The sequence below is a fragment of the Amaranthus tricolor genome, chromosome 13, assembly GCF_026212465.1.
Source record: "Amaranthus tricolor cultivar Red isolate AtriRed21 chromosome 13, ASM2621246v1, whole genome shotgun sequence".
NCBI classification, from domain to species: Eukaryota; Viridiplantae; Streptophyta; class Magnoliopsida; order Caryophyllales; family Amaranthaceae; genus Amaranthus; species Amaranthus tricolor.
The window spans coordinates 8,711,012-8,730,655 of record NC_080059.1 but is presented as its reverse complement, the minus strand read 5'-3'; the positions used below and the strand labels follow the sequence as shown (position 1 = coordinate 8,730,655).

At 33.2% G+C, this 19,644-nt stretch overlaps 2 protein-coding genes across 2 annotated transcripts; both read right to left on the bottom strand.

Moving 5' to 3' along the window:
- Nucleotides 1–169: 169 nt before the first annotated feature.
- Nucleotides 170–7,351, bottom strand: LOC130797474 (coatomer subunit epsilon-1-like). Its single transcript, XM_057660065.1, has 6 exons — nucleotides 6,686–7,351; nucleotides 6,456–6,607; nucleotides 6,223–6,358; nucleotides 5,961–6,116; nucleotides 2,689–2,768; nucleotides 170–827 (listed from the first exon to the last, which is right to left on the bottom strand). The coding sequence occupies exons 1-6, from the start codon at nucleotides 6,935–6,937 to the stop codon at nucleotides 734–736; spliced, it is 870 nt and encodes a 289-aa protein (XP_057516048.1). The 5' UTR covers nucleotides 6,938–7,351; the 3' UTR covers nucleotides 170–733.
- Nucleotides 7,352–8,621: 1,270 nt separating this feature from the next.
- Nucleotides 8,622–14,864, bottom strand: LOC130797473 (mitochondrial uncoupling protein 1). Its single transcript, XM_057660064.1, has 9 exons — nucleotides 14,525–14,864; nucleotides 13,722–13,931; nucleotides 13,560–13,638; nucleotides 13,259–13,392; nucleotides 13,066–13,164; nucleotides 12,851–12,955; nucleotides 10,308–10,382; nucleotides 9,561–9,647; nucleotides 8,622–9,091 (listed from the first exon to the last, which is right to left on the bottom strand). Exons 1-9 carry the CDS (start codon nucleotides 14,606–14,608, stop codon nucleotides 9,056–9,058), a joined length of 909 nt encoding a protein of 302 aa, XP_057516047.1. The 5' UTR covers nucleotides 14,609–14,864; the 3' UTR covers nucleotides 8,622–9,055.
- Nucleotides 14,865–19,644: the final 4,780 nt, after the last annotated feature.

Genomic DNA, 19,644 nt, shown 5'->3' with positions numbered 1-19,644 from the left:
AATCTTTCCCCACTAATAGCTCTTCAACTGAATGTCTTTGATGTCTATCTCACTGTTAGTTTGCACCTAGTGCACTATAAAATAGAGGGCAAAAGTACGGTAGTGGACATGATAATGACACAATGATCCAATGATAGGAGTGACAACTATTCTAATGCAAAATATTAGCTGAAGGCTGAAGGCATAAGACATCCTCGAAAGTCTAAACGGTCTAAAACAGTTTTTTACACCCTTACAATAAAGGAGAATTACAGAATTGTGTTTGTAAAAACCTTTATAATGTGACTCTTGCGATGCAATGAAGCCTTAGTTTTTAAACTATGCAACAAAGTACAAAATTACAAATGAGAGAAGGCTGATAATTTGCAAAGGAGAAGGGAAAGCCAAGAAATACTCCCATATCCTTTGCAGCAGTGATCGAGCTTAGATGTGAAGAGGTCAATCCAGGCCATATCATACTTGAAGTTTAGGTAACTAAGACAATTTCTCCGCAAAACAAAATGCAAAACATTAAAAATCAAACATGGCCCCTGCCCATATGAAACATATAAACCTGTCATTACAAATTTCGATTCTATTTCCCGCTAAGTTGGATGACCCCATCTTGAAAGGTAAAGTAAAAGAAAGGAAAGCAATCAAAGTAATTCAAGCTAATTTCATAAAGAACAAATCGACTGCTTGATAGAATCAAGTATTAATATATCCTGATTTCAAAAAGGTGATAATAGATCGCTTATGCAACTGACTGAGCAGCCCTCTCGAAATTTTCTTCTGCAGATGATAAACGATTCACAAACATGTGCTCTGGATGTGTTACCTTCAATTGACTGCAGAAGATGAACAGATTCACCATAAGACAACTTGCCAAACATGGACTTGAAAAAAGGATTTTTAATGTTTCAAAACAGAATCACTCTCCAGACTCCCCACAGGTGAACAAAGAGAATTGACATCACTTTCAGAAACGTTAGCATTTAGCAATGAATGACTCTGAGAAGTGAACAATTTTAGAGATTTATTACTGCCATGTCGAACAATGGTTGTTACACAAACGAAAACATCGTATGGTTCTTTCATGTGTGTCATGCAAAAGCATGCACGTGTTATGCTTTGCTCTCAGAGTAAAATGAGATAAGTTAGGACCAAACCAAAACCAAATTACAGAGAACCTTACAACAGTCGATGCAATTCACGGACTTAGTACCATATTACAAACTCGAAAAGCATTTTCCAGTAAGCAATTCCACAAAGAAGCATTGCTGACTAGTTGAACAATCTCACAATGGCAATAACAAATAACATGCAGAAGAAATATGTAAAAACTATTCACAGTAAATTTACAAAGTACAACTAAAATAAAAAAATTGATTGGATATATTTAGAGTACAGGACAGGGACCGACATTTTATGAAAAAAATAAATTGTTAAACAACCAGTATAAAATAAACTTGTGCACGTAACCTTTAACCTGGAAGGTGTCATTGCCAGTGATGCTTCTTACCAACCCAGTTATGACAGCGTAACCTCTGTCTGATAATGAACAGAAGATAATCTACTTATTTTATACAAGAGACCCAAATTGATACAACTGCAGAGGGCAGAAGTGTGTACTAAGAGGCAGAAAGAACTGACATTGTATCAAACGGAAAAGGTGTGGAATTTGCAGTGGTGGTTAAAACTGTAGGTATGAGTATTGTTGTCTTCTAAATTCAAAATTTTAAGGATTACAGAAGTTCACTTTCTGCTTCTTTAAGCAGTCACGACTAAAAATAACAGTGCAAGTGATCAGGATCATTCAAAATACTAAATCAAACTTTGAAGGATCTATAGGGTGTTTGTTTAAATGAATTGGGGAGAGCCTGGGAGGAATGGACAAGGAGGTAAAAGACTAAAATTCCTTCATTTGTTAAGAGGAAGGGTGATGGAACTTGTAGTCTCACACACCCAAGTCCCACAATTTCATGACCAGGGGAGGTAGAGCATAGAATTGGGACTTGGGATCTAGGGAGGAAACCCATATAATCCCCTAATCCTCTTGCTTTCGCATCTTCACTGCTTTGATTTCATCTCTGCTAGTTTCATCGTTTTTGTAAAATGATTTTCTTTAGTGAAGGTTAATGAAAGATTGTACTTTGGGTGATTTTTTTAAACAAGAAATTTCTTGTTGTGTACTGGTGTTAGTTAAACAATTTTAGGAAATTCAGGCGGTGGTGGATGAACTCACCCCCTGGATGTTGGTGAAAGGACGAGAACAAGGAGAAATTCAGTGAGGTTGACCGTTGATGTTGATGACTTGATGTTGAAGAGGGTGAGAGATGAGTGTAGAGAGTGACTTAGATGGGGTAAAATAGCAAATGCATAATTATATCATGTAATATTCAACTTTTTCATAAATTCCAACCATCAAGCCCCAATCCCAATTCCACTTTCTAATTTCCAAATATCTAATCCTGCATACCAAACAAGCCCTAAGATCCTCACCCACACAAGCAGAAGATTAGGTTTGAACTTTATTCTGCTTGCGTCTCTCTAAGTCAATCTAAAACAGATGGTTTTTTTGGGAAATAGAATAGGAACAATACATGGCGGAAGAAGTTCTCCAGGCAATGAAATGAAATAAAATGAACAAAATTACAATAAAAAAAGTTAAGTATTAAAATAAATACACTAGACTACACTCATAATTACCTCAAGTATCGAGTTGTTGGTTTGTTCAGGTGAAGACAGCATACAACCAAATTTGACAGTGTTTCAGCATCCTTCGCATCCTGTAACACCCACCAAGTTAAATTGTCTGTCATCCACTTTCCGCATAAAATCGGATCAGTTACAAATTTACATCATTTTAAACTCATTCGTGTTGCTAACAACTCAGTTGGGAAGCCCTTTACAATGAAAACCTAACTAAAGGAGCAAGCTATGCACAACGATTTCAAAATTCTTCGAAATTCACCAGCTTACCAGTTTATTTTTACTTATATAAAAAAACATGCAACAATTACATGACAGCATTTTTCCTTGATTTATCATATTTTGAGGGGGTGTTCATATATGAGTTATTTTGGTTGCATGGAATTCAAAAATGGACAATAGATGGATACGGGATATGTCAAATAGAAAATGGGCATAGATATGCTAATGAAAATTATACCATACAACAATATCAATTTATTCTAAAGCCATTAAGTTGCTGCTCCCACCATATAAGTGTCATGCATGTCATCCCTCAAATAAGGTTTGCATGCACACTTAGTAAGAAGGTGTAATACTTTTTATGGATTGTGTAAAAGAATAAAAGAAACTTATTAAGAAAGACTTGAGATATCCCGTCACTCGCATCATATGATATGACGAAAGGAGCCTGAGGAAATTTAGTAGAAGGGTACACATTCTATTGATTGGGTAGAGTAAATTTAACTTTTTACATAAACAATAGTTTATTTGTGGACTAATGGGCAAAGAGGGTACAATATGTATAAAACAAATTCTATGAAATTTTTTAAATAGAAGGCAAAACCAAAGAACAAACAAAAATAGAGGGGTTAGAACACATTATCCATCAAGTATTTCAAAGGTACCCCAAACATAATACACCAGTCTCTTACCAAGTGTTGAACGTGCATATAAGTATAAATATATTACAAAAATTCAAAATACTAAAAATGGCAAACAAAGATCACATCCTAGTTTTAAGAGGCGCGAGGCGCACCGAGGCACAAAAGGTCTTTTTTTCCAAGGCGCAAGGCAAAATTATCACTTTAATCGTCATTGATGGAAGCATAAACCAACAAAACAATTCATCTTCTTCCTCTTATTTTTTTAATTGCACACCTTTTTCTCCAATTGGAGATTTTCAAAAAAACCAAATCCTTTGATGGACATTCTTTATATGAAATCAATTCGTTTATGCATATCTGCACTACTCATCCACTTGTCCACATGAAGGACCACTCTGTCACTCACTCCCTTCTATATAATACGGGCATGATGGTATAAGTTTACCATCTCACATCAATCATCATTCCTTATATTGGTCACAGTAGTGAAATAACCAAAACACATTAGAAAAACACTTTTTGTCTTTTCAAATCAAGTTTGGCAATAAAAGAAAATCACTTTAGTCATCAAGAGTTTTGTCTCCATATATTATCTATTATGAGTTAGTAAATACTAAGCACATGTTGAACTATGTAAAAGGGAAAATTACACAAATAGACTCAAATTGGCCCATTCTACCCTAAAAATCCCAGCTATAATGACTAATGATCAAAACTTACAAGGTGTAGCTACATGATAGGTTCCCTAAAGCAACAATTTACTCATCAGAATATTCTTTTCCTTTTTCTAAAAACCTTCTTTTTCTCTCCTTTACTTCACTTCTTCCCACTAGCCTCATCTTTACCACTTTACTTGCACACATTGCTATCCACACATCGCTGCCAACACCACCATTTCCCACTTTTACCAACACATTATCTCCAATAATAAAACATTCTCAAAGTTGAACAATATGGGAACAAATACTAAAAATTAAATGATAAATGAACTCTAAATACAGCTTTGAGAAATAAATACTAAACTAAAACCTATAAAAAGATTGGGTTATAAATCAAAAATTAGGGTATGGGCTCAATATCAAGAAATGGGTATGAATTTCTTCATTTCCTCTCTCCCCTCCACATCACTTAAATCCTACTCTTGTGTCCACTAATTTTGCTACAATGTGGGTTTGGTGCTTTTTGTCAATTAAAAGTGAGAAAATACAAAACACATTGGATATGTGAAGACAATCTGAACGGAGAAATAGCTGGAATTAGGAAAGATGTTGTGGGACAATAGACATAAATAGAAATGTAGAAAAATTAAAGGAAAAGTCTAAAATAAAACTTGTAGCAAGTACAACAGAAGAGTATATACTTTTTCAAGCAGCGGATAACGTAAATGCTTTCTTTATGGCTTCTTTTGAGGCAGCATCAAAGAGAGAGGAGGGAGGGAGTGTGGAGTTGTCTAGAATCTAGATACGATGTGGATTAGAGGTGATAGGAGGTACAATGCACTTTAGTTCTTTGATAACGACGCTCAGTAATGAGGTCTAAGATGTGCGGCAAGAGGCTGAGTAAGGAGAGAGGATCAATGATGATGTCTATTATATAGGGCAAGGAGAAAATGAGGAGGAGCTTTAAAAAGTAAAAGGAAAAAAATGGAATACCAACCAACAAGGCAAAATAGCTTTTTGATCTAATATATACAACAATCATTTTCCGGTAAGAACCCTTTTAGAAGTACTCCTATAACTTAGGACCATAGTGATGGTGTGACTATTGTCAATTTCCCATAAAAAAATGGCTTGCACGCTGAAGATAGATTTCACCAAAATCTTTAAAAGTTTCTCACTTCCATTAGTGTTCGGCCAATGGTGTTATAGTATTCTTAACCTTTGTTGTAGACTTGGATCCCAGAGAGCAATTAGCATAAATCCTTATTATCTGAAACTTTTAGAAAGTATTGAGGTGAAGGTGAATTCTGAGTTCACTAAGTTCATACGCAATTTGTCGATCAATTTTTCACAGTTTCAAACCTGATTTCACATATATAGTCTTAGTTTATGTATTAAATAATATTTACATTTCTTTTGAGTCGAAAAAGCTCATGTCACCATTCATATGTATCTTCATTCTTCAGCACAAATTCTATCAGCGAGCAATGGTCGATTTCTTAGTTTTTGTTTTCTATGTATTTAAATTTCAGAACAGGTCGTACTTTTATACAAGTATACAACTTAATTTTTTAAACCTTAAAGATCTAAGTGCACTGGCGCAAAGTAATACTTAAATTATGTATGAATAAGTAAAGCCTTAGCCAAAGTTTACCCTTGGGTTGCAAAACACAGCATGGTACAAACAAATCGAAATTATAGGCACACTATTCAAACTTAATTGAATGAAAAAAAAAAACAAAACCTTGTTGAGAGCTTCAAGTAAGAATGATTCAGCTTCATCAAAGTTACCCATGTGCATGCAACAAACAGCCTTGCCATTGAGGATCAATCCAGTCATCGGAAATCTCTCAGAGAAATCCTGGAAGATGAGATAAGCTTCCTGAACTTTGGAACCTCCCTGTCACAAAAACCAACAATAGCAAAACCATATCTATAGCATCAGGGGTCAAATCGGGAATTGGGATGGACAATTCGTTTAAGATAACAAGAAATAATAAAAGTACCACAGCTAAGTTAAGCCAAGCATTAGCAAGTTGAGTCAATGTATGATCCTCATCAATCTGTTGCATAATCTTAAGTTGTTTCTCAGCATGATCTACTCTACACATCTTGAGATATATTTGAACGTTCAATGCATGTCTGTAACAGTATTAATTACTCAAATTAAAACCTAGTTTCAGAAAAAAAATATCCCATAATAATATCAGAAGAAAAGAGAGAAAACAGCAGTACTAACAATTCCATGGTTCCTCCAGCATTGGTATGCTTCAAAGCTTCAGAATACTCTTGGTGATGCAAAAATATGATGCCGGCAACAAGGCGCAAAGTAGGGATATTCCCCATGGCAGGATCTGCTAACCACTCCTTCAAGCTCGCAATTGCCGAATCCTGTAATTAACATTAATCAAATTCAAGCAAGAAACAGCTGAAATTGAAAACCCTAAATCTAGATCTGAGAAAATTAACCTTGTTTTCAGGCCCAGAAAGATAAAGTGCAAGCAATTTGACGGCTTGAAGAGGAGTGGCAGCAGATGAATCGATTTCATTGATGACAAGTTGATGACTACCAAGAGCAATGTAAGATCTGTATACGAAACAATCTCTTTCAATTGATTCTTCTTCCGATAGATTAGATATATCGCTGTTGTTAATGGCGGCTTGGAAAGCTCCCAAGTAGAAATTGTTACGAAGACTAAACAATGCATCTGGAGCAGCCATTGATCCAAGATCTGTAGATCAAACGTAGGTTCCTACTCGATTACCTTACAACTCTAGATGTTTGGTGTGATTGAATTATGGAATTGTGCAGATCAAATTAAGATTGGGAACCGGGTTTCGAAATTGGGAATGGCTTCGTAGAATTTCTTTGAATAAATACACTCCCTGTCCCTAAATAGTACTACTCGGAGCCTGGGAAGGGTTGGTTGGATGATGGGAGTAAAATTTGAGAGATTTAGATGAAATTTTGGTTGATAATTTAGAAATTAATGTTTTTTTTTGTTTGGTAAATAAATAATGACCATCAATATATAAAGTGAAGTTAGAAATTTGTTCTTAGTTTCTCCAATTTTTTTAAAGTTTTAATTAAATTGATTTTTAAATATAGTCAAATCTTTAATTTATGTGATTGTGTTTTTACTTCTCAAAAGTACCATTTATATAGGCTCGTTATATGATTCTTTTTCTTATTGTAAACGCATTGATAAATCAACAATTCATTGGAATGAAAAGAAATTTTTTAAATATAGTCAAGTTAGAAGTTTGTTTTCCCTTTTCTTGTGTTTATTAATAGTTGTTACACTTTTGTTTTTCACGCTATCCAATGCATGATTCTAATTTTAAATATCCTTTAATTTCATATGATAAAAATTTTTAAAAGGTCAATATATGAAAATACGTATTAAGACGAATCAAACAATATCCTACGTGACTATATTTTACGTTATACATTAAAAAACATATACCAAATAAGATCAATTGATAAACAATAATTAATACAGAATCTTAACCAACTAATTAAAATTCAGAAAAAATATTTATTTCATACTTTTACTTGCATTGTATGTTTAGAGTTTTGTTTGGTTGTATTTTGATACATCATATGTCGTAGGTATTTGTATTTTTTGTCATTTTAGAAGTGTTAAAGATTAATCATGATATTTCGAATGTTTTCCACTCAGTATTAACTACTCCCTACCCCCTACGTTTTCATATGTTTTTTATCAAATAGAATTTACAAATTTTAATGTCAAACTTTGACCACAATTTCTAATTGATCTATAAGAAAAAACACATTCATGTTGAATCTTGTTAAATTCATCTCAATTATAATTTCTAAATCACAACTTCTTAGAATTTTTAAAAACTCAATTAAAATTATTTAATTTTAAAGTTTGCAATGAAATCTAAAAAAAAAAGAATGAAAAGAACATTTAAAAACAGAGAGAGTATTATATATGTCTCTAAAATTTAATCTTTCCAATGATTTTTGCAAATAATTGAGCTAAAAAGTAACTAAAACTAGTTAATTGAAGTCATGAAGGAGCTACAAAAGATGGTGAATTGATAGACCGAGGAAAGAAGACAAAAAAGACGCAAGTCATGAAATACATGGGCGGGTATTCACTCACTACTAAACCAAATTTACGTGAAGAAAATCAATCAATCAATCAAACACTCGGTCGCATATTCAAATATACGATTGGGCGTCCAAATACTCAAGCATATATCTCACCAACACTTATTCAATTTTTGAGGTATTTCTAGTTCTCAATTAGGTGTTATTCCAATGGTCGAGCAAAGGGGCACCTTGTCAGTTTGTATTTCGCAGAATACAAGGCATTCAGCTGCAAAGCAAGAGTACAAGGCAGTGAAATGGGCAACCAAAGGAAAGTAAATACAGTTGATGAATTTTGTAGCATTCTTGATGAATATTGTAGCAGATTGCTACGAAGAATACAAAGCAGTACAAGATAGGCAAAGCGGGTGACAGAAAACGGAAAAGAATAAAAGACATTTTGAAAGGGGAAGAGAATCACATAAATCATAATCCTCGTCAAATTCCCAACCACCTTGTCCGCAGAACTTAAAAGCTCTTTGCCACATATACTCTTCTGTCCCGCTAAGATTGCTACATTACGCTTGTCAAAGTGAGCTTTGACTTATTTGTAACAATCTCAGTGGGACGGGGTAGTATTACCTTGCAATATCAAGATTATAATGTACGTCATAATCGTAAAAAAAATAGCAGTCAAGTCAATCAAATAAAAATAGACAGCAAGGCTTTATTTTTCTCAAATAGGAATGCAGTATAGAAGTGTTGTTAGTATCTTCAACTCAAGAAGACTCTAGACTGCTCACAACCTTCTTTGCCTGCAAAAAAAGAAGCACATCATTACAAGCTCGAAAGCAAGAGCAGGAGAGGAACCATCCTAAGCTATACTACTAGACAGAAACCAACAGCAATCACCAACCTTCAAACGTTCTGTATTTGTTTACTAATAATCTAATATTACTAATACCATTTAAACCCCGGACAGCCTTGTACTCTAGGTGGTCATTGGCAAAAGTACCCATAATGTTGCATTCGTCTTTTTTGTCCGATCATTGTTTTAGCATACCTGGTACTCTGGTAGGTACGCATCCAGATTAATTTTCTTTACAAATTTGGAACGTGTTGATGCCTTGTCTTCAACCCAATGAAAGAAAAATATGGTTTTATAATTTTCTTTAAGGACTTCAATAAATCTAATCTTATCCCGTGTCTCACTAGCCTAATTAAGAATGATCATTATATTTAGTTCATGCTGAAGGAAGTAAGAATAGCAGTTCAAAACCAAACCTGTTCCAAAGTCAAAAACATAATGACATTCCATGACCCAAGGCGTCCAAAATTTGGTATAAATCCCTTATAAAATGCAAGAGGACCCTGCAAAATAAAGAAAGAAATATTGTAACTTGAACAAAATATTATGAACCTTCGGCATCTCTCATTTTTTATGTAAAAGCATTAATTTCACAGGTAAGTGAGCAGGGACACTTTTCTTTTATGTATGTATTTAATCCGGCTGAACGGGAAAGAGATGGGGAGAGGAAGGCCTAAACCCATATGTATTTCTCACGTCGTAAGGAAAAGAAGGGACAAATGGATTTGAAATGCTATGGAAGAATTGGCCGGTTAATAAATTAAACCAAAGGAACAAGTTGTATAAATTAGGTCTTAAACAAGCATAATTCACCCTCAACTTCCCATGTTGATGATTTTTAAAACAAGCTTAGTTTACTCTCAAGGCTCAACTGGTAATAAACAAGCTATGAAGTAAGAGAACCATTTCAAACTAGCTGAAAAAGATATTTTCTGGAATTGGTGAGAAGGAGAAATAAGATCACATGTTCACAATAATGATCGCAGTCTCGCAAGGTTACAAGAGCAACAACAAGCAGATCATCTTAAACAAATTGCTTCCGGTGAAATGTGAATTTACTTTTAAAAATTATAAGTGGTATCACTCAGGGTATCATTTTTATTTTGGAACGGATTCAACAGAAGAAGATTGAAAGAAGGAGAAGAGAATAAGAAGCAACATACATCATTCTTCAAGGTCTTGATAAAACAATCCACTGTACTCTTGTATTGAGAATCTCCCATCATTCTGGATTTAACCTGCAATCGATGAACAAACATTAAACTCGAACTATGGCAATTTGTAACATCATAAAGGCTCTTTTCCAGGCAAAGATAGAATCAAATTGGCTCTACAAAGTAAGTTTATCTCAACCTTAAAAAAAACAAAACATTAGTAAGTAGCACTAATGTCTTTTATTGAAATAAAATAAAATAAAACAAAGAAACTTCTACCATCTATAGCAACTAAATAAGTAAGAGTTCTTCAAAGGTTTATTTGTTCTTGACCTAACATGCTCTCCCCAACATAGTACAAAAAAACTGCATGTAATCACAATTGCGATTATAGTCACAACATCATTTTTGCAGCATATTTGGATGGTTTACAGCTGCACAGGCACAACCTAATATGCTGAACCAAGAAACCTTTACAATGTCGTTGCAATGTGACAAAGCAACCAAGATCTGATACCATGTGCCCAAAATAAAATATATAGAGAAAATTAGTAGAGACTGTCACGTATGACGATATGAGAAGTTATTAGCTGATTGAATTCACTTAGCTGCTATTTGTTACTTAGTTTGGCGCTAAAAGCAAGTAAATTTGTGAAGGATATAGCTAACTTTGAAATGAACCTTTAGAGAAACCACGGGCATGTTGCTAATTGTTCTAAACCTTCTTGAAATCTAAATGGTAAAAAGGTTCAAGTGCATAGCATACAACCTTTATAAATAACACAGCTCCAAAATCCTTAACTATATCACAAGGCATCCCTAAAAAGAACAAAATTACATTAAGATTCTCCATTGATTCCTACAAAGATCATTTAAAGAAAAATCTAACAACAAGCCATTGGACTAAGCCCAAAACATCGTTAGGAACTTGTCTCTCAACCCAAACAACATCTAACAGAGTATCCCCATAATTCTTCTATTTCTTTCCATCCATTCAGTCTAAAGAAGGCAAAGAAACAAATATTCCAAATATTTTTAGGTGACCTTTAGCTCTAAAACCAAAGTACATCATTTGAAGGAAATCTTTAAGTTTCGAAGGCTCTATCCAAAGCAATCCATAGCTCTCCGCTAATGCTTAATAATCTTATCCACATGTCCTTGGCAAACGTGCATTGGTCATTATCCTACATGCTATTTAAACACGCTATGCACCATTGGAGGTTGGGAAATGACTCTTAGAACCTCAATTAGGGGTTAATCCTAACCAAAATAGGTTAGAGTACATTATAACACATATGAATTGATTCAACAAAATAATTTTCTTAGTGTGATTAAAATAATTAAAGTTTTTAGCCAAATGACAAGAGTTACTGGATAATTTAAGTGCATTACTTGGAAGAGTTGTTTGAACCTTGTTGAGACGACCTAAGGGCTAATCTTTTTCGTTAACCTTTAGTAATGAACCAAGTTCTGTGAGTTTAAGAGCTAATTTTTTACTTAAAGTTCCACATCCATCTAGTAACAAAAAAATAACTTTATTTCTTCGCTGTGATCCGTAAATAAATGCCATCATGCGAACAGTAAGAATTTGGGAGGATCAGATTTCCGCAACTTTACCCTTGTAATAGCAAAGGGATAGTTATCTATTAACTCTTAATTGGAAGATCACCGGCAACTTCACATGTGATTTACTAGACCATTTCAAAGAACCAATTTAAGATAAACAAAGATAATAGGATCATTTTAATGCTAGAAAAAGACTTCTAAACCAAACAAAGAATGATAAGTTTTCTTTTGAAAACCCTTTAATTAAGCAACATATTTAGGTTTGATTGGCACAAATTACATAGGAGGGGAGCAGTTCTAATTCAAAATTAACTTCTAAAAACAGCCCTACTAAATTTCTACTAGCACTCCTCCCCCCTATGTAGAAAGCATTTCCCCACAATGTTGAGGCCTCAGGCAAGATCACTACCAAGTGAACCTGGTAAAGCTGCTTGTTCTTTCTCGACTTCTCGCTTCACTTTTATACAAAAATTCAGACAGCTAAAGAATCAGAAAATTTCGTCTAGAATATCCTTAGGTTAAAATTCAAATATATTCACAACTTGATTCTAACAATAAAATTAGTAAGCAGTCTATAGGCAAATCTTGCGTAACCTTGAAAAAGTTGAACTTGTGCAAAATTCTGAATTTCTCTTAGAGCAAATTATATCAAAAGAAACTCTAGATTTCCTTATTTTATGATTAATTTATCTTTTTCAGGCCAAGTGGCCCACGCATATTTCATAATTTGAGTTTCAAATTAAATCACAACCAGCATCAAATGATTCACAAAAGTAGCATACAACATAGTACCCCAATCAGGACAGAGTTCCATCGACCATACATCCTTCCCAACCATCAGTAGATATGGATGCTAGTTTTTAAATGCAACATTTTAGTAATGGTCAATGCCTTGCAATATAAGAAGTAAGAGCACAAAACAAAAGATGAAAGGACCAAAAATAGGATCAAGAATTGAGGATTGTTTAAACAAATTAAACACAAACCACATCAACAGGTGAGCCAATGCAGACAGCAAAGAATCCGGCCCCAAGACCAGCAAACAGATGAGTAACAACATTATCTTTGAATCCAGGGATCCTCAAAAGGGTCTGCAATCAAAATAAATACAAAAACAAGGCATGAGATATTGGAAAATGCACTGATAAAGAAAAATGAAAAGATAGACAGGAATAATCAGTGCATGGCAGTCCTGTTTCACCTGTTTCACTTGATCATAACTAGCCAGTTCGGCAGCATTTATAATAGCATTGCGTGCTACATTTGGGCCAACACCAGTCCATAAAGCCCGAAATCCTTCCTGATAGTCCACATGATTGCCGACCAGGAATCAGGGAATAGGTAAGGAAATCAACAAAGCAAATGTTTCAGAGAAACTGGAAGCACGCAATAACCTGCTTGACTATAGTTGAATAGGCATTTAACGCTCCAGTGTATCGCCTTGGTACACCCGGAGGTAATTTCCCCTCAGCTTGAAGCCGAACTTTTACAAGATCAGTTGGATTAGCAACCATGATTCCCACGGCACCTGCAAATATAATCAAACATCTTATTCATTCAATTAACCACACACACATAGTAGAAGGAACAACGTTAAATACAAGATTATCTTCGGCATCTCCAAACTCTTGGATGAACTGACCGCTCCAGTATGTTATCCAAGCACAAAACTCAGAATACAGGTATAATGCTCACCTGTGGTAAGTGCAGCAAGAATCTTCTTGGATAAAGGTACATCACCAACGTGGTCTTTACCCACATAAAATGTTTTAACCTGTCACAATCGAATGTCAGCAAAATTAATCAAAGAATATCACACTACTTCTAATTTAATCAGGAAAAACCATTAAAACTCACTGGTTCATACAACCCAATCCTTAGACCACCAAAGAGACATTGACGATGCAAACCGGGCACAATTCCTTTCCAAAGTGCAGCCAGGCCTTCTTCCCTACCAATGGTAGCAACAGTACCTAACATACCTCTATATTTAGGTACTGCATCTCCAACAGCTTTCTTCTGAAGCTGCAGCCTAACTTTGGCAGTGTCCAAAGGGATGGTACATATCTGAAATTGCATTACCCAACCACAAAAATTCAAGAGTAAAATCAGAATACCCAACAACTACAAATAAGAATTCAACTCACATTAATGCCATTCGATAAACATTATTCTTCATTTCAAACCAATCTACCTCATATGACATTCATAAATAGTGGGAACTATGTTAATTAATCAAATTCAGTAAAATGACATGGATCAGAACAATCAAAAATAACGAATCAGCTTACAACAATGCAATTCGACAAACAATCTCCATCATTTCAAATAATTCTCACTCAAAAAATCGTCTGAATACTAAGTTAACTAATCAACTTCAGTACAACGACAAGGATCAAAATCATCACAAGTAACAATTCAGTTCACATTAATGCCATTTGTCCAATGATCTCCATGATTTCAAATAATTCTCAATCAAACGACGTTAATAAATCGTGTATATGTTATAACAATCACAAATTAGCATTTAGCATTATAAAAGAGTCAAATCATCTGCCTAATTGTACATAAACATCATCATCAACATTAACACTCAAAATTCAACGATAAACATAATCCTTGAAAAACAGTAAAATTGAGTAGATCTAAAGAAGAAAAACCTCAGCAAAGGAAGCAGCGAAAGCACTGCTAGCTAAAGTACCGGTGAAAGAAATGTTAGATTTATTATCGGCGGTTGGAGCCATTAAACATTAAGAATTGAGACCAATGACAATTGCCAAAGACCTTGAATATGGTGATAGGGATTGGGAATTGAGAGATAAAAAGTAAATTAGGGTTAGTGGTGGAGATAAATTTAAATAAAGGAGTGACTAGTGAATCAGCAATGAATCAATACGATTGGGAAATGATAGGGTTAGGGATTCTTCCATAGCCATTAGAATGAACTTTAAGCATTTGCACTCCCGCTTTTCGGCTTATGCCTAACCCAAATAACGTTATTTGTGTCGTCTCTTGTTCCCCATGTCCCCGTCAATTAATTGAAGTATTCCAAAAAGGTTATCACAAATTCTTGATGGGACGGTTTTACCATAAGACATGCATTACATTAGATTAAGGTCGGCAATTTGAGGGAGCTTTATGAGCCTTATATTTTTGCTATATGATCAAAATTAAAATAAGAGTTTTTTTGTGTATTGTATAGTAAAATTAAATTAATAAGGGAATATTAAAATTTAATGTGAACTTATATTCAATCTATATTTTAAAACATAATTGAATAAATTAGTTAATAAATTCGTATTATCAGCTTGTATTGAGTGATTAGGATATACTTATATAAATTATTTTAGGTTAGCAATATATTAGTATTGTTATTTTATGCTAATTATATAATCTCTCTTTGATAAATTTTAATTTACTACTTTTATTATTATTAGTTCAACTAAAATAGTGATGATAGTGGTTTAAACTTTAAACTTAAAAGAAATGGCTATTTAAAATTTATGATTAAAGGCATGCTTTGATTGGGTGTAAATATTTAAGGGGGAAAATAAAGTCAAACTAATGAATTAAAAGCAAATAGAGATGCATTTGAAATAGTTGAAATAGTTGTGGAGAAGGTAAAACGAGCATGAAATAAAAATAATAAAGGAAAAAGAAGATAATTTCCCCTATTATGGAGGTGATACATTCCCCCACCCTCCCCTAAGATAAATATTTACCCCACAAAATTAAGAGCTCTCTTCATTTTTCATTATTTTGCAACCATTCTTCCACCTCTACAACTCACTAATTTCTCATTTATCAACTTCATTTTCTTGCTTTGACTTTTTTTTACCCCTTTAAATATTTATACCCAATCCAAGCATGTAGTTGTTGGTTTCATGTAATTGTTATAAAACTTAGCAATATTTTAATATATCAATAAAAAAATAATCGTACTAATTAGAGTATTAACAACTAAATTTAGAAATACCAAAGTATACTAGAACGTAATTTTAGATTTTAAGGGCCATAATTTATATTTTCCTCAGGGCCTTTAAAATTTCGGAGACGGCTCTGCACACTAGAGTTACATAGTTTAATAATAAAAACTTTTAGCATAATGGACCTTTTGTATAGACTCGTCTAACGGTGAGGCGATCTCATATAAGAGGGGCTGGAAGGTTATTTTGGTGAGGGGTCGACAACCTGTCAGATGGCAAGGTCGACGCGTAGTCGATCTTGGTTCCTACTGATTTTCTATTGAGCACGCATACTTGGCAAGTCGAGTGCTCTTCCAAGTCGGTGAGTTGGAGACTTGACTATTGTAACAGCCCGGCTCCTCGGTTCGCCGGTGATACTCATGGAGATTGTAGACTAGCCTCACAGACCAACACAAGTCTTTTTAACGCACTTTGGCCTCACTCATGCGCACCTAGGATAACTTTCCAGAAGTTCACCCATCCTAAGATTACTCCCCACCAAACACGTTTAACTATGGAGTTCTTAGCAATTGATATCAATAATCTATTAATCCTTTTAACGATAAATCTAGGGTATCACAACTATTATTTATCACAAATTCCTGGCTCATAAAGGAAAATGTAGAGTAATTTACTCGGTGAGCATTAAGGATATTGTAAGCAGACATTTAGGATATCATAAATATTGCACGCTTATTTGGTAAACATTAAGGATATTGTAAGTAGGCATTTAAGACGTCGTTAGTAGGCATTAATGATACAATAAATGAGCATTAAGGATGATGTAGATAGACATTAATAATATTGTAAGTAGGCATTAAGGATAAAATAAGTAAGCATTAAAGATACAGTAAGTAAGCATTAAGTTATAATGGGTTGACCCTGAGAGACTTCTCTTAGAGAAACAGTCTCTTGGAAACTAATTGTTTATTTATTTCACAAATACAAAACGGTTTCACGGGTCAGTCAGATCATGTTTTATTGAGTTCGGTGCAATGTACACTTACAGTCTTTAAATGATAACTTTTAATCTTAAAATATTCAGTTATAATCTTAATAAAGCGACTAATAATATTTATATAGCAAGTCTTATATGAGACCGTCTCATCATGGAATCATCTCAATTGAGAATTTGTGTCAATTAAAGTGATCACTTACATTTCCTAAAGTGATCATTTACACTTTCTAAAGTGATCACTTATAACCAAGTGGTCATTAGTTAGAAAAATAATTTGATTAGATCATTTCATGGTGCACACTTTTTTAGTTTTTATTATTATTTTAGTTTTATTTTAATTATGTTTTATTAGAATATAATATAAAAAGTTTTTCTAGCGTCAAGTTAGGTTTATCTTTTAAATACTCATTCTATTTTTCAAAAAAAAGTGATAGAGTTTATTTCCTCCATTGTTATTAATCTTGAATCTTTATTTTACAATTGTTGAATTCACTTCTAATTTGATTTGTGATATGTTTTGTTTTGTGTATTTGTTTCTTCATTGTATGTATTTGTTTTATGTTAGTTCTTCTTTGTTTTTATCATTTCTCTATATTTTCATGTAAGATCTTTGTCATTATTAACATTTTAATTTTTTTTATTTATACTTCTATTCTATTTGGGCTAGGTTTTAGATGAAAGTTCTTGAATAAATGTTTTTCTTAGTTTCTAAGTGATTTTTTCATTTGTTATTTTTAAATATTTTATTTGTTATTTCCACAAAAATTATGTTTTCATCCTATTATTTTGGTCATATTTAACTCTTATTTGCATATGTTGAACAAAATTATCCTTATATATTATAAAGTCTCTATGTTTTATTTTTGTGGTCCCCTATATATTCTCCACTTATAAATAAAATCAAATATATAATCTACAAAAAATCATATTTATCTTAATTTAATTTAATTTTATTTTATTCATGCGATCCGCACATGTTCTCCACTTCTCCACTTACAATTAAAACTGATATAAATATTTTCATTATCTATTTTATCATCAGTATTTATTTTCTAATTAAAATCTCATCTTTTTTAATTCTTATGAATATTCTTTGTGAAAAAGACATTTAAGACAGAGATAATAGTTCTTTTATGGTTGAAATGATTTAGTTTCGTTTAGTGAATGATTGAATGCAATACTAATGCTTATAGGCTAAATTAATAGTTTTGATGACTCTAAAAATCTAATATTAGAATGTAATATTGAAGTGTATGTGCTCATTCAATAAATTGCTTCTCTAGCTTAAAATTGTAATCAAATTATCGTATGAGATTAAGTAAAAAAATAATCGTAATATTTTAATGATTATAATAGTTATTTGAGCCAAAAATGTGTTAACAGTTTGATATAAAATTAGAGTAATATCTCATTCAACCAATTAATTATTTAATTATGAATTCTATGTTCTTAATCTGCATTTAATTAAATAACTAGAAGTCAAAATATCGACTTTCCTATTTTATTACCATTGTTAATATTAAATTATAAATTTGCGATAACATTTCAAACCTTATTTTCTTTGGTTTAGGTTTATTAGTGTTTTCCATCTTTCCATTTTGGATTGCTTATAACTTTACTAAAAGTACATCACATGTTAACACACTTTACAAAAATAACATTATATATATAAATATATTAATAATTAACAATAAATAGAGTAGATGCTCGTGCAATGCACGAGTTATGTTAATTCGACGATTTATATAATTTAAATTTAAAATATTGTAAGTATATATTTTCTTTTTTTTTATTAATTTTACACTAGAATTGACGAATACTTGTATAAACACAACGAATAAACATAATTAAGCAATAGATATGTAGATACAAAATATTGAATGCGTTGCACTATGTGTTAATTTTTAACTGAATATAGTATGAATATTACATAAAGTTATGTTTAGCGAATGCATTGCATTATAAATACCTTTTTACAGGTCTATTTTATAATTACACATGATACTTTATTTACATGTCTACCGGGCGGCAATCAGACCTGCTCTGCTATATGGGAGCGAATGTTTGCCTATAAAGAAAATTTTCGAGTATAAAATGAAAGTTACAGAAATGCGTATGCTGAGGTGGATATGTGGGCGCAGTTTGATGGATCGAATTAGGAACCAAGAGTTTAGGGACAGACTAAGGGTAGCCCCTATATCTGGAAAAATGCGCGAACATTGATTGAGGTGGTTTAGTCATGTGTAGAGAAAAATTTTCGACGCCCCTGTGAGGAGTGTAGAAAGCATTATAGTAGAGGGTAAGAGGACTCGAGGAAGACCCAAGAGAACTTGGGATGAGCAAATAAGAGTTGACTTGCATGAGTTAAACCTTTCTGCGGACCTGACTAGGGATATGAGCAGTTGTAGAGGACTTATCCATGTCCCAGACTTTTGATGTCCGCTTAATTTCCGTTTAGTGCCCGTAACATCATGCTCTTATCGCTTCCTTTCTTTTAGTTCTGTGTTTTCCTCTGTAGTAGCTCCCCTTTTTTAGGCCTTTAAGTTATCTTGCACGTGTAATCACGTCTCTTTATCTTCCTCGAGTCGGGGGACTCTTTTGGCCGCGCTCTCCTTTATAGGTATGAGTTGTCGCCGTCTTTCCCTCCCCAGACCCTGTCCTTAGTCTTCTACGCGCGGGATATATTGGGTAGGATGATGATGACGACGACGACGACTTTATTTACTCCTATTATTTTTTATATTTATTAATTAATTATATTACATATATTATGAATAAAATATGAATTTAATTACTATTCATATAATCATGTAAAAAGATATTTATATATTTAAAGAAAATATTAAAATATTTCTAA

What these genes read in the sequence shown, in the direction of transcription:
- LOC130797474 (XM_057660065.1), bottom strand. Translation starts at nt 6,937, where the DNA reads ATGGCTGCTCCAGATGCATTGTTTAGTCTTCGTAACAATTTCTACTTG. An exon ending in GCTGGAGGAACCATGGAATT is followed by an intron (nt 6,359 to 6,455) that starts GTTAGTACTGCT and finishes ATACTGTTACAG; the next exon opens with ACATGCATTGAACGTTCAAA. An exon ending in TACTTGAAGCTCTCAACAAG is followed by an intron (nt 2,769 to 5,960) that starts GTTTTGTTTTTT and finishes TGGGTGTTACAG; the next exon opens with GATGCGAAGGATGCTGAAAC.
- LOC130797473 (XM_057660064.1), bottom strand. Translation starts at nt 14,608, where the DNA reads ATGGCTCCAACCGCCGATAATAAATCTAACATTTCTTTCACCGGTACT. An exon ending in TCTTGCTGCACTTACCACAG is followed by an intron (nt 13,393 to 13,559) that starts GTGAGCATTATA and finishes TTATATTTGCAG; the next exon opens with GTGCCGTGGGAATCATGGTT. An exon ending in TCAAGACCTTGAAGAATGAT is followed by an intron (nt 9,648 to 10,307) that starts GTATGTTGCTTC and finishes TTTATTTTGCAG; the next exon opens with GGTCCTCTTGCATTTTATAA.